The following is a 14320-nucleotide window of genomic DNA, read 5'->3' as shown; positions in this document are numbered from 1 at the left end:
GACGGAGCGTTTCTGTCACGTGAGGGAGCGTCGCCAATCGGCGCCGGCCCTTGTCTCCGCGTTCCGGGGACGAACTCAGCGCGGCCCTGGTATCATCCGCCAGGACGCCGCCGGGCGGGTAAGGCGGCTGGGCTGGCTCGTGGGTAGGGAGCAGCCGTGGGAGGCTGGGAGGGCGCCGGACAGGTGCCCGCGGGTCTCCGGCGAGGGCGGGTCAGCGGGGACCTGGGGCGGCGGCGGCCGCTGGGGCGGCCCGGTGGGCCTGCGGTCCCTCGTGTAGTGCTGTCGCTTCCGTAATCACTCCAGAGACCCTCCTCCTCGCCTCCCTGGGGATCTTTCTACCTTTTCGATGTCTACCCTGGTTGATTTCCTTACTGGGGAAACTTGTATACCATGTACCAACAACCGAGGATCGTTTAGTTCCTCCGACCAGATTGAGAGTCTCTGAGGGCAGCATATAATCTTACTAAAGTTTCCAACAGCTTTTAAAAAATTGCACACCTTACCTCAGCTCCAAATCTTCAAATACTGATCTGTCTCACCCACCCCCGCCCCCGACCAAAGCCAATTTTTTATTTAAAGTACTTTGTTAATTTATTCAACCAATTTTATTCAGCACCTACTAGTAGGTGCCAGGCCTTACTAGGACGCCATGGCAGAGGAGAAAAGAGGCAGCACAGAGGTTTTCCAAGAATCAAAAAAGCTAGTGGAGGGTTATAGCTGTGAAGTGAGAAATTAGAGGTCAGTGATAACTTTGAGTATCTACAATAAGGAGATCTTGCCGTAGGTAGGCCAGGAAAGCCTTTTCTCAGGAACTAAATCTTGGTAAGATATGATCTCTTTATGCAAAAAAAAGGGAAGGAAACCCTCAAAACAAAGGGATTAAGGTGTGAAAGCTGTGTGGCAAGAGGGAGTGTGGTGAGTAGGAGGCTGAAGAACCTCTGAGGAGCTTGAACTGAGACCCGAATGAGTGTGGTGTGAGATGAAGCGGGGTCCGCAGGAAGCAGGACCTTAGTCCAAACTAAGGAGTTGGTCCTTATGCAAAACTCAAAAATTTTAAGCATAAGCGAGTCAATATCAGACATGCGTTTTTTTCCCTTCAGCTAAGACAGAAGAAATGATTTATTGTACACATTACATTCATCCACAACTGAGAATAGAACCAGTCCAGAATGTCACAGGTCCAGGACAAAGGACCAAAAGGGACTGGTTTTGTAAGAGCAGGGTGGGTCTCTCAAAAGGCGGTCATGGCGATCACACTACGTGTATTTTCTAGATTCATTGAGAAGTTGTGGATAGCAGGCCTGCAGTCCAACACTTTGTGCCAGTGTCCCAGGCCTCTGGCCTCATTTATTTCTGCTCCTGTGGCTTCCACGGGTGCACAAGCTAGTGGTTTACTTGGACCTCTGCCTCTTCTTTTGCTCCTCAGCTGGCATATTTGCTTCTTCCTCTACTTGGCTGTAATGGTGCGAAGGTTTCTAAGATGGTGCTAAGGTTGAACCAGATGTGCATTTTAAAAAGGTCTCTGCAGGGGGTGCCAGAGGAATTAGAATAGAGCAGTTAGGCTATTATCGCATTTATCCAAGCCAGAATTGTCAGAACTGAAGGGTGGTGAGGAGAGAGAGGGAGAGAGACAGAAAGGGGGAAAAGGGGCCTTATTGAAGACATGTTTAAGAGGTGTTGGGTCTGATGGGAGAGGGGAAGGGAAAATACCAGGGTTTCTGGATGCATAACTGGATGAATGATACCATTCGCCTGGAAGATAGTCACTTTTGTGGTGGCGGTGCAGGGGAAATGATCATGAATACAGTTTTAAACATGTTAAGTTTGAAGTGCATTTGAGACATCTAGTTGCTGTCAAATAGGCAGTGGGGTATATGGGTCCCAAGTGTGGAGAATTCTAAACGGAATATATAAATATTTAAGTCATCTCCATCTAAGTGGTTATCAAAATGTGAGCAGATGATTGCCTAAAAAAGGTGTAGAGCATGAGGAAGGCTCCAAAGCACAGCCAGAGGGAAAGGCCTTAGAAAGCAAAGGGAACTTGATCTCTAATTACAGAAGAAAGAGGATGGATGCAGATATATGCAGATTTGCATGATTTCTGGAAAATGTATTAACCTTGATGTCTCTCCTGTAATTTTTGTGCAGTGGGAAATAGGTCATTTGTTCAGAGAGAAGGAGAGTTCTAAAGTTTTAAGAGAGGGAAAACTTTCCAGGTAATCTTTGTGGAAAAGGAGTTCCTACATAAACAGTAGAATTGTTGCTCAACCTAGTGTCCACTTGAGGCTAGTTAGTTTTAGCACTTCTCACTGGAGTCATTGCCACCATCATCTCCTCTCCACTGGACCCCTGCAGCACAGCTTTCTCACTGGGCTCCTGCTTCCTTTCTCACCCATCCTCCCAACCTCCCTTTTCTTACAAAGCACCTCCAGTAAACTCTTTTTTATAAATCCTCACCCAAGAATATATTTATTTTAATTTTAAAAAATCCTCACCTGAGGACATCTTTTCATTGCTTTTAAGAGAGAGAAGAAGGGAGAGAGGAAGGGAGAGAGAAACAATGATGTGAGAGAGAAGCATCATTGGTTGCCTCCTGTATGTGCATGGACTGGGGATTGAATCTGCAACCTTTTTGGAGCACGGGACAATGCTCCAACCAATTGAGCCACATGGCCAGTGCTCAAGTTAACCTTTCAAAGTGTAAATCAGATTATGTTATTCCTCTGTCCAGAACCATTCAGTGGCTTCCTGTCACATTAGTAATGATCAAATCCAGAGTCCTTAATCTCGCTGAGGAAGCCCAGTGTCACATGGACTGCTCCTTGTCTCTCAATACTTTCCAGTGCAGCTCTGCTGACGTTACTGTTTCTTGAAGAGTCAGACATAACCCCACCTTGTGATCTTTGCACTTACCATTCTCCCAGTCTGGACTATTCTTTGCTCACATCTTTCTACTGTTTGCTTGTCTTCCTCGCTTCATTCAAGTCTTTGCTCAGATATCACTTTTTCAGATAGGCTTTCTCTGACAACCCTGTCTAAAATAGCAGTCATTTTTTTAAAGATTTTATTTATTTATCTTTAGAGGGAAGGGAAGGAGAAAGAGGGAGAGAAACATCAATGTGTAGTTGCCTCTTGTGCGCCCCCCACTGGAGCCCTGGCCTGCAACCCAGGCATGTGCTCTGACTGGGAATTGAACCAGCAATGCTTTGGTTTGTAGGCCAGTGCTCAATGCACTGAGCCATACCAGCCAGGGCAGCCAGTCAGCTTTAAGTGCCATAGAGCAGGGGTTTAATTTTGTTCTCTGGTATGTATTTATAGCACCTGGAACAGTGTCTAGCACAGAGTAGGCACTCAGTAAATACATGTTGAATGAGTAAATAGGTGCATTTATTCCCTGTGTTGTCCCTAAAATGTTAGTTTCTTGAGTGTAGAGACTTTTTCCTTTTTTCCATACCTGTATCTGCCTAGTGACATAAGTCAGAGGATGTTATTTTTGCTGTTGCTGTTGACCAAAAGAAAGAAGCACGAAGGTAGAGTGGAACCAATCCACCCCGTTATGTGACTTTCTAGGTCTAGCATGCTCAGCTGCACCTCCGATTTACCTCTCTACCTATCGCATTCATGGGGCTTCTGTCCCACCGTCATGATGACGAACCTGTTAATAAAGTTGATCTGGTTACTCAATTCAGTGGGTACTTTTTCAGACTTTTTATTACTTTCTGGGTCCTGTTATCCCTGCCTCTGAATCCAGCCTCCCATCTCCACTGATGGCCCAGGTTCAGGCCTCGTCATTTTTCATTTAGGTTACACACGCCCTTCCTAAAACTGGCCCTCCTACTTCTGGGGTATTTGTTTTCTCTTTTCACACTGTTGCCAGGACGATCTGTCCAAAAGACAAAAAGCAAACAAAAAACAATTATGAGCCCTGGCTGGTGTAGCTCAGTGGATTGAGCGCGGGCCTGCGAACCAGAGGATCTCGGTTCAATTCCCAGTCAGGGCACATGCCTGGGTTGTAGTCCAGTTCCCTGCAGGCCAACTCCCAGCAGGGGACGCACAAAAGGCAACCATACATTGATGTTTCTCTCCCTCTCTCCTTCCCCTGTAAAGATAAATAAAAAAATAAAATCTTTAAAAAAAAACAATCATGAGATATATGAGATCATTGAAAATTTGAACATTTCCGAATGCTTGATAATATTAAGAAATATATATATACATATATATGTTGTGTTAATGGTAATGATGTAATGACTGGGAATGTTATATTTTCTTCAAATAATACAGAGGTAGAGAGTGTGGATGGGTCAGGATTGGCCATGTGTTGATCATTGTTGGATCTGGGTGATAGATAGGCTCATATTATTTAGTCTGTTTTTGTGTGTGTTCAAAATTATCTGGGGTGAAAACTTAAAAAAATCCAAGTGTGATTGTATCATTTTGTTTGAAATTCTTCACTGACTACTTAGGCTAAAATTGAAACTGATCTGGTACACCTGGTTTTTCTGAACTAACTCTGACCTTTTGTCCAGCCTCAATTTTTGTAATTCATCTTTTCATACCCTGTGTCCAGCTACATGTGGTCTGTGATTCCCTGAATTCATATGCTCCTTCATGTCACTGTGCTTTGTTTGTGCTGCTCCTTAGCCTGGAGTCCCCTCCCTGCTTTTCGGCGGCTTCCCCTTCCCCTTCGTAGCTCGTATAGGTGTGGCTTCCTCTAGAATGCCTCTCTCGGAGTGGAGGCTTTGGTCCCGTGATTGTAATGGTCTCTCCTGCTGCTGGACCCTCAGCTCTTGGAAACAGAGACAGTCTGACCTCTGTGTCTCTACAAGTGCTTGGCACTCAGTAAATGATGTTGTAGACTAAATTCCGAGCACACGCTCACTCAAAAAGTGTTCATTGAACAACTGTCGAATATAAACTACTGTGTTTTAACTTGGTGTAGTCCCCAGAGCTTTTGGTAGAGTGGTAAGTTGAGACTAGAACTGGCTGACAGAGTATGAGGAAGAGTTTTTGTTTCTTCTCTGCAGGTATGGGTTGGAATTGGAGCCTCTCCCCGTACCTGACTACAAACAGCACCATGTGGTTACTAACTGCTCTCCACTTACCTATTGATGCCTCCCAGAAAAAAACGCCGCCAGACGTCCCGGAAAGCCCAACTGCAGTTCCACCAACAGCCACTGGAGGGCCCCAAACACCAATATGGATCGCCACAGCTTCCCATCACTCACACTAGACAGGTGCCCAGCAAGCCCATTGATCACACCACCATCACTTCCTGGGTAGGCTATAGGATTCTTACTTCGACTGTTACTCTATTAGGCAACTCAGAACATTGACTTGCCTGCCCCATTAACCAGGGCCTCCGAAGAATAAGATTCATGGCCACAAAGACAAGGAGGCAATATACTCTTTCCGTCTGTTGTCAGCCATCTCTTCTGGTATGTCTCCTTTTCTAAGTTTAAACTGAAAAGTAAGAAAAGTCCAACTTGGGTTGGTTGGAATTGGAGTCTCTACCCCCGCTCCCACATCCCACATTTATCTGAAAGAGTTTAGTATAAAAGTTTCACTATCCAGTAGCTGGGTGAGACAGCCAGATAAATGGCAGAACTAGTAAAAAATGAGATTGTTTCCTGAGCTTCGTGGAAGAGGTATTTAGCTAAGTACTCTATTTACTGTTTGATGGATTGAACCTCGAAACCCCATACCCCCCAACACACACACACACACACACACACACAGAAACAGTATATGTCATGTTTTGACAGCTTAAAAGCCCTGGGAAGAGAATATAGCCACTACATGTCTGGGAAGTAGTATAGTAAAAAGACCAGACAAAAGCATAAAATCTGCTTAGGAGTGCTTCATAAATATAATTTGTTCAGGATTGTTGAGGAGAACCATAATACTTGCTTCATAGTTGTGAAGAAAATTAAATGTTAAGCTCCTGTGGATAAGAAGAGGAATAAACATTTACTGAGAACTCAACATATGCCAGGTCCTGTGCTACTTGCTTTCCATCTACAATCTCCCTGTTCTTGCATGCAGTCATTCATTCTTAACGGGGGGACTTTGTGCAGGCCTTCTACTAGGTGCTGGGGTCAGTGGGAAGTAAGACTGCTTGTCTCTGCCCTCAAAGTTTAAAGATAGTTCAACAGGTTGCAGCTGTATGGTGTAATAAAAAGAGGCATTATCCCCTTGCTTACATAGGAGAAAACTGAAAGCCAGAGACATTGCACAGATTGCCCAAAGCTCATATTGCTTTCTGTTAATGCCCCATTAGACAGATATTTTTATTTTGTATCCCTTATAATAGTGGGTCCCAATTAGGATTCTAGTGTCTGGTCATTGTATATTTTGGGTTGGCTAAAAAGTTTGTCTAGTTTTTTTCCATAAGATGGCTCTAGTAGCGCTTAGTTGTCTCTAACTTCATTTGAAACAATTTTGTTAGATTGTATTGTGACAGCTGTCATGTCAGCATGTATTTTTTTAAAAGTTATCAAAATTGGTAAATTTTGTGTGGCCTTTTTAATATTGAAAATTGAAGAAAATATGCAACATTTTCAGCATATTATGCTTTATTATTTCAAGAAAGGTAAAAACACAACTGAAATGCAAAAAAAGATTGTGCAATGTATGGAGGAGGTGCTGTGACTGATTGAATGTGTTAAAAGTGGTTTGTGAAGTTTCATGCTCGAGATTTGCTGGACGATGCTCCATGGTTGGGTAGACCAGTTGAAGTTGATAGTGAGCAAATCGAGACATTAGTTGAGAACAATCAGTGTTATGCCATGGGGGAGAGAGCTGACATACTGAAAATATCCAAATCAATAAAGTTATTGCTGAAAATGAAAACTGTCTTTTATTTTATGGAAAAAGCTAAACAGGCTTTTTGGCCAACCCAATAGCTTCTTCCTTTAGGTTTGGACTTGATATGTGGCTCTTCTCACCTTTTCTTTTCTTTTTTGTTTTTAAATCCTTAGGTATTACCTCAGTTTGATACAACAGTAGATAGCTGGTTCCTACCCAACAGGCGATGGAAACGTCATCATCAAGACCAGTCAAGACATGCAAGTCGAAAATTTACCACCTCCAAGTTTGCACATCTAACATTCGAGAGTCCACCACCTTCTTCTAGTTCAACCACACTTGGAAGCCCCTTAATCCGGGAGTGTCCCAGTCATTCAGAAAAGGACATGTCCAGAAGGGCCTTAGCTCCAATGCTCAGTCCTCAACACTGTGAGGAACTGTCAGCACATACACTTCAAAACTTACCTTATATGTTCATTGCACCTGATATCCAGACCCCAGAGTCATCTTCTGTGAAGCAGGAGCCTGTTCCCTCAGATCAGAGGGAAAACAGCCTGCCAGGCTGCCCCCCTCCCACCAGCACTCCTGAGAGCCTGGAGCTTGGGGCAGTTCTGGTTAAAGACACTCCTGAAGAGAAGTATGGTGTAAAGGTCACGTGGAGGAGACGACAGCACCTGTTTACTTACCTCAGGGAGAGAGGGAAGCTGAACAAAAGTCAGTTCCTTGTGAAAAACTGACGGGATTTCTTAGACATCAGGAATCTCAAGAAATTGATTGCTGGTTTTCATAGAGTTGGTAAAGTCATTTTTTTTCTGAGTCACAGGAGAAGTACATCAATAGAACAAAGTAAAAATAACACTAATAACATCAATAGAAAAAGGCATTTTAGCCAGAGCCTTGGAGTCATAAGGGAATTCAGGTCCTAGATTTGCTTTTTAAAATACAGTTTTTAGTGTTACAAACAGTTCACTTTATATTTTTCTTGTATGAACTGTTAAAATTTTTTAAATATCTTGTAGTAACTGTTTAAGATGTGTATAAATAAATGGTTGCAGAAAGTTTTTAGAGAACTCTTCTTGCCAATAATGCAGCAACATTGCCGCCTCCACTGAAGTTCTTTCTTAATTGTATGCTTTAACCACTAGTCATTAATCCTTTAATCACCTTGTTCAAACTAATTCATTCTGAATTTTTGAGTGCCAACTCTGGCAGGCTCAGTGGCAGCTTCCTCTATGACTGGATAGTTGGGGGAAAAAAGCTAAGCAAACTCTGACTTTACAGTTGAACTGCCATCTGTGCAACCTTGGCTCTTCGGCTGAAAGGCAAGAGGCAGAAAGGGCAGCAAGCCCTGTTTTAGTGACTACGGTAGAATCCAGGAGGTAGAGGGGCCATGGGTAAGTTGCTTAGGTTTGCTGTTTTGATTTTTTTATTTCCAACCAAAGAAATCTATAAATGTTAAATAGTATGGCAAAATGATTTCTTGGAGTAACTTTAAAATTTATTTAAATAAATGTGGAAACTTTTCAGAGAATACTACTTAATGTAATGTAGGACTGCCCAGTCAACAAAATATCTCCATTGTCCTTTCACTAGTACAAACAGCATCTCATTCAACTCCATTCCCTTAAATTTAAGAACCTACTTCTGTGTCAGGTTCTGGCCAAGCTAGACAAGCAAAAATTATTCTGTTCACTTTATAGATGGGGATTTGAAGCACAGGTAATGAACCATGTTCAGGGTCACACTGTGGAGGCTGACCTAGCCAGTGCAATGCTCTGCTCTCCTAGCTTGGGTCAAGTTCTAGGCCTCTTACAACTTCAAAACCAGTCCTACCTGGTGTGGCTTAGTTGGATCATCAACTTGTAGCTGAAGGGCCGAAGGTTTGACTCCTGGCCAGGGCACAGGCCTAGGTTGCAAGTTCCATCCCCTGCCCAGGTGTTTATGGGAGGCAACTAATCCATGCTTCTCTTTCAAATTGATGTTTCCCTTTCTAAAAGCAAAGGAAGACTGTCCTCAGGTGAAGATTTAAAAAAAAAGAAGAAGAAATTCAAACCCAATGTGGAAACAACTTTGACCTTGGAATGTTTATAAACTAAACTGGCGGTGTGATAACTTTTGTCAGAACTTCTTTAGGTATTATAATGTAAATTGGTGGTGAGAAAGGACCTGATGGTTGGGGGGCAAGATTTATTGGAAACGAAAGTACAGATTTATATAGCAGATTTCCTTAAGGTACTTAGATGTCTGGAGATGGTCTGTGGGCTGTAGAGTGAGGTAAATGGTAAAGATTCTTAAGAGTTTGTACAGCAGGTCTAGACATGCTCTGAGAGCTTGGGCTGGAGTCGGGGAAGCTAAAGGAGTTCTGTGTGATTCCAATGCGAGAGCAAATGCACTTCACTGGGAATAACTGCTGGAAGAGGCCACAAGTGTGGTTCTGTAAGTCCTAATTAACAGTACAGACTCGGGAAGCGCTCTGGGTGGTCTCTACAAACCGTTTGAATGCGAGAAGCCCGCTCAGTTTGTGCGGTTAGTGGGGACTGGGCGGATCCTCTAACAGACTCGCTTCCCCACGGCTGGGAGGCCACACCGCTGCAGGAGACACATCCCGGCCCCTGCGGCTGCTGTGGTCCGGCCATCCAGCCCTGGCGCGTCATTCCGGCCTCCGCGCAAGCGTCTCTAACTCTGGGTTCCTCCGCCCCTTGGAAGCCCTTCCGCAACGCGGACGGCGGCAAGAGCCAATGATAAAGGAGCGGCTGGCCCATGGGCCAATAGACGGTGGCGACAGTGTGGGGTGCGGTTGCCAGGGGGCGGGGCCCGGCGGCGCCCCAGGCTTACCACCCTAGCCGCGAAGTCCGGAGTCTAGTCTAGTTGGTACTTTCTGAGCGGCGGGAATGGAGGCGTCGCGCTGCCGACTCAGACCGCTCGGAGACAGGTCAGAGAGGGTTGATGGCTGGTCTCGTTCTGCAGCGGGGCGGAGGAGGTCCACATATAAAGCTGGACAGTGCAGTCTTCTCTGTGATCTCTGAAGGAGAGGGCGGTGGGCTCAGATCGGCAAGGAGGGGCTGTTTTGGAGCCTCCTAACTCCTCCAGGGCGGAGGGCCCCCTTTACCCAGGGCAGCGATGGAGAGAGGTGGCCCTGCTTTCTGCGCCGGCTAGAGGGACTTGGTGTTCAGTCCCTGCTTGGGAAACTCCTGGAGTTTTTGTTGTGAGCTCTCCTTGCCCTCTGTGGGCCTCGCTTTTTCAAAACCCGTTAGCCCTGCTCTTCACTCATGGCCCCGGAGTGTCATAACAGATTAGATGAAGTTTTTCTTCAGTTTTTCTTTCGTCGAAGCAGAAGGTTGGGCAATATCTAATAATTTGCTCTAATGCCTTTGCTAGGCAGTGCTGAATTCTGGAACAGAATCCAAGGGCTCAAAATGCAAAAGTATTCTTTTGCTTCTATCCGCTTTGTAGTAATTGTCTCTTATTCAGGATTGGCTGTCTTATTTGCAACATTAACCATACCGCTTTTTTGTGCTCCTCTTTCTCGCTCATGGCCCTTTATCTGCCTCTGCCAGAAATAAAACACTGGAAATCTCAGCACATCGATTTCTTGTTTGCCCAGTTAATGAAAAGTTAATGAGGAGCGGCATAAAATCATTGACTTAAAACTGGCATTGTCTGAAAATTTTAATCATACACGCCAACTGCATTTCCGAATTTTTATTCCATACCAAGGCAAATAAACATTTCACGTATGATTTAGTCTGGTATGTCGACTAGTAGAGATATTAACAATTCTAAACCATTTAAAAACATTGTCAGAAGGAGGTACCCATTTTCCGCTTTCATTAGGGTTTCTTTGTGTGATGACTGTGCTCTGTGAATTTTGCTCACTGCACTTTTTTTGCAAGTCGACAGAAAAATAATATGCACATATAAGAATATTTTTACATATAGAGATATTTACACATATAAATATCGAGGCGCTAGGAGAAGGTAAAGTTAAAATTGAGTGTTTTTGTTAAGTTCAGATGGTTATTTGTTCAGTAATGGGAACTCAATAAATCTTAATTGAATGAATTTAAGGCAATACATTTCATGAATATCAGATGTTTGATATAACTCATGATTGGGGGGGAAATGGAATTGACTTTGAAACTGAGAATGGTCAATTTATTGTATCTAAAGTTTGAAAGGACAAGTTTAAAGTTCTCCCCTCCTTTTTTCCCCAAAGAAACTAGCTCTTTAATTTAGAAATTGACATCAAAGGGGAATATATGAGTCACCAAATGTTTCTCCTGTCCTTGGTAATATTAGTGCAGCGTCTATTACTGTTTAAGTCATTTGTTGTTGAGAGGGAGTGGAATGTGACCTTTTTTTTGGCTACAGGTTGTGTGTTTAATGTTTTTTCATGAAATACATGGTTAGAGGGTTTAAAAATTCTCATCTGAATAAAAATATGTTCATTGATTTTAGAGAAGGGGAGAGAGAGGGAGAAAGGGGACAGTGAAGGAGGGGGAGAGAAAGAAACATCAACTCATGGCTTCCCAGTGCCTGCCACACCACAGCTAGGGTAAGCCACAGCCTAGGTGTGTGTCCTCATGAATCTGCAACCTTTTGTTGCATGGGCCGATGATCCAGCCAGTGGAGCCACCTGAGCCACCCAGCTAAGGCAAGTTTTTGCCATTAATATCTTCCTTTCCCTTTTCCCTTTTCTTCCCTCCCTTCCTTCCTTCCGAAAGGGAGGGGGAAAGAGGGAGAGAAACATCTATGGTTGCCTCTCATATATGCCCTGACCAGGCCGAACCTGCAACCCAGGGAATCCAACTGACAACCTTTCATTTTTGCGGAGACATCCAACCAGGCAATTGAATCACACCAGGCAGGGCTGGCATTAATACCTTTTAGTGTGAAGTATAACATCTGCCCTTTACATTTCCTGTAATTTTTTCTTTTTTGAATTATGTGACAGTTTTACTATGAGGTGGATTTATTTTCAACAAAGTAGAAAAATTAACAAATTTCAAATATTTTTCCTATGTCCGAAATATTTAGTGCAAATTGGAGCTGGAATTTGAAACAGCACTCTGAGAACTTTTGATGAGGCTAGGCATTTGATACTATAGATTCCCTAGAGATGACAGTGATTGGCTAGTGCTAGAATTTGAGCTCTCTTTGGCCTTTTGTTCCTGATCTAGAATTGGAGGTGTGGTGAGAGAGACTTCCCAGGGTTGTGTGACCTTGTGACCTGTAGTTGATTAAGATTGTCTTCATCTGTGGTTTTCCCATATGCCCTGATTTCTCTTTAAAAAATATGAGCAGTAGAAGTGGCTGGAGGTTATGTCTTGGGCAAGCTTGTTATTCTGTCTTTCTTTTTTAGGACATGTTATCATGTTCTTTCTTTTTTAAATGTTTCATCACATAACGTAATTAAAATTTTTGTTTCCCATCATCACTTAGTCCCCTTATACCCCCTCCCCCCACATCAACTGATTGTTGGCAAACGGACCTACCCAGTGCTTTAAAATACTTAGATTAACTAATACATGGCTACAGTATGTTTTGCAAATATCAAAAGGTAGAGTAAAGGCCTAATAATGTCTCACATATATATGTATTTCTCCAGTTGTGAAGGTTACCTACAGACCTGTAAAGGAAAGAATAAATTTCCTTTCAAGACCCTTCTGTCTATGCAGACAGACATTTTTGGAATAGTTTTCATTTCCGGCTTCTCGTATTCCTAACTATGGGAACTCTGCTGTTTCCCCTGCATTTGTGCCCACTGAAAGAAAAAGTTTTTTCTTACCAAGAGGAAAAGTACCCTTGAATTGCTGGGGGGAGGAGTTGAAATTGTCTTGCTTTTTTGTGTTTGAGGATTTTACCACTAGAAGGGGCATTGGTGATTCCCTTAGTTTTCCTATTTGAGAGTAGTTCCACAATGGGATTAAATAAGGTTTCTTTCAAATTCAAATTTCCTGTCTTCCGCTTTTCCTTTATTTCTTCTGAGTCAATTTGCTAGGAATAAGCTCTTTGTACTACTAACCCTATTCTGCCTCAGCAGACATCCTTACTATTAGTAAGAATGGAAGCTGCAACATTTCCTGGCCTGGTTAAGTTTAAATCCACTGTGCCTAAGAGAAGACACAGTATCTGCTGCATGCTGATTGATATTCACTTAGTATTTGGTATGAATCTCTGGCCCTTTGCCTTAGAACTTCTGTGGAAACATTCATGATGAGCACTGTATTTTGAGCCACGGGCCTCTGGAGGACCACAGTTCTGAAAAGGATTGTAGGATTACTTTTATTTTGTACAGAAAACAGCAAGGTGGCACTTGCTGTTTTAACACATGACTCTGTGGTGAGGTGGGAAACGCTGGGAGCTTCTCCTGCGTTCCTGAGTTCTAGTCCCAGCTTTTCCTCTCTCTTTAGCTGTGTGATCTTGAGCAGCTCATCTCCTCCTGTAGCTTCAGTTATCTCCTCTGGGAAGTGAGGGGTTCTTCAGGTTCCCTCAGTGATTTATAATGAATTAATACAATAACAAATACATACATCTGAGCTGCACATGGCTCAAATTTCAAAAGGTACAAAAGGATATTAAGTGAAAAGTGTGTCTTATTGTCTCTGTTTCACTTAGTTCATTCATCGGTAGGTTTCTTAGGGGGGCCTTCCAAAAATATTATGTGTGTTAAATAATCCTTTCCAGAGTTAAAAATTTGATGACTTTGAGTTTTAGAGTAGAATATAATATTCTTGACTCTGATATCTACATTTATCCTGGGCAAGATCTAATTTTAGAAAATGAACTATTGTTGCTGCAAGTTTTAATTATTTCCTGTGATAATTAGTGTGTAGAAAATAGGACTGTAAGAAGAGAACAAGAATTATTTTTTCAGACAGACTTCTGGAAAAATAAATCACTCTATTTAGCTTTGCAGCAAGAAACTTCAATAAATCTATAGTTTGCTTTTAATGTTGGGTTTTAGAATGAAACAAGTGTAATAATTGGCTTGTTTCCCTGTTGAAACCTAGTGTAATTTTGTTATGGTGATTTGGTATGTCATACAAGCTAGAGGCAAAACAGAGAGGAGTGTTTGACTGAGAAACATAAGCTATGTGGGACATGCAAAAAGAAGAGGGGTTCACTCTAAAGTGCTTTTCCTTGCTGCATTCTTTAGGGTCAGGTGAATGATCTAATCGGTCTAACCTTTTGCCAACTTTTCCTTCTCACCTCTCTCTCCCCAAGAGATTGCCTCTACTTCTTTCTGATTGCCTCTACTAAATGGGTCTCCTAGGAAATGGATTTTCATTCTCTGACCTCAGTTCCGGGTTGTGGATTCATTCGAGTAGAAGACAGATGAGCCTAGAATACTAACATTTCTCCTCAGATGAGGAAGGATGGATTCCAAAGGAGTCTTTTTCTGGCAGTTCTAATTTGATCTTTGAGTGCTTTTTCCCAGGAGGAATATTTTGTTCCAGCCAGATGTGTTCTAGGTGTCTTATTTAGGATTTGGATAAGATGAATCTATTTG

General features: G+C 42.9%; 1 protein-coding gene across 1 annotated transcript; it reads left to right on the top strand.

Moving 5' to 3' along the window:
• Nucleotides 1-56: 56 nt before the first annotated feature.
• On the top strand, nucleotides 57-8284 carry RHNO1 (RAD9-HUS1-RAD1 interacting nuclear orphan 1). Its single transcript, XM_037064731.1, has 3 exons — nucleotides 57-118; nucleotides 5028-5279; nucleotides 6981-8284. Exons 2-3 carry the CDS (start codon nucleotides 5112-5114, stop codon nucleotides 7542-7544), a joined length of 732 nt encoding a protein of 243 aa, XP_036920626.1. The 5' UTR covers nucleotides 57-118; nucleotides 5028-5111; the 3' UTR covers nucleotides 7545-8284.
• Nucleotides 8285-14320: the final 6036 nt, after the last annotated feature.

The sequence above is a fragment of the Sturnira hondurensis genome, unplaced genomic scaffold (genome assembly GCF_014824575.4).
Source record: "Sturnira hondurensis isolate 20B ecotype Veracruz unplaced genomic scaffold, ASM1482457v3 Scaffold0015509, whole genome shotgun sequence".
Lineage (NCBI taxonomy): Eukaryota > Metazoa > Chordata > Mammalia > Chiroptera > Phyllostomidae > Sturnira > Sturnira hondurensis.
This window is presented reverse-complemented; position numbering and strand designations above follow the sequence as displayed.

Coding starts and splice junctions, on each gene's coding strand:
- RHNO1 (XM_037064731.1), top strand. CDS start 5,112: ATGCCTCCCAGAAAAAAACGCCGCCAGACGTCCCGGAAAGCCCAACTG. Junction 5,280..6,980: donor ACACCACCATCACTTCCTGG/GTAGGCTATAGG, acceptor TTAAATCCTTAG/GTATTACCTCAGTTTGATAC.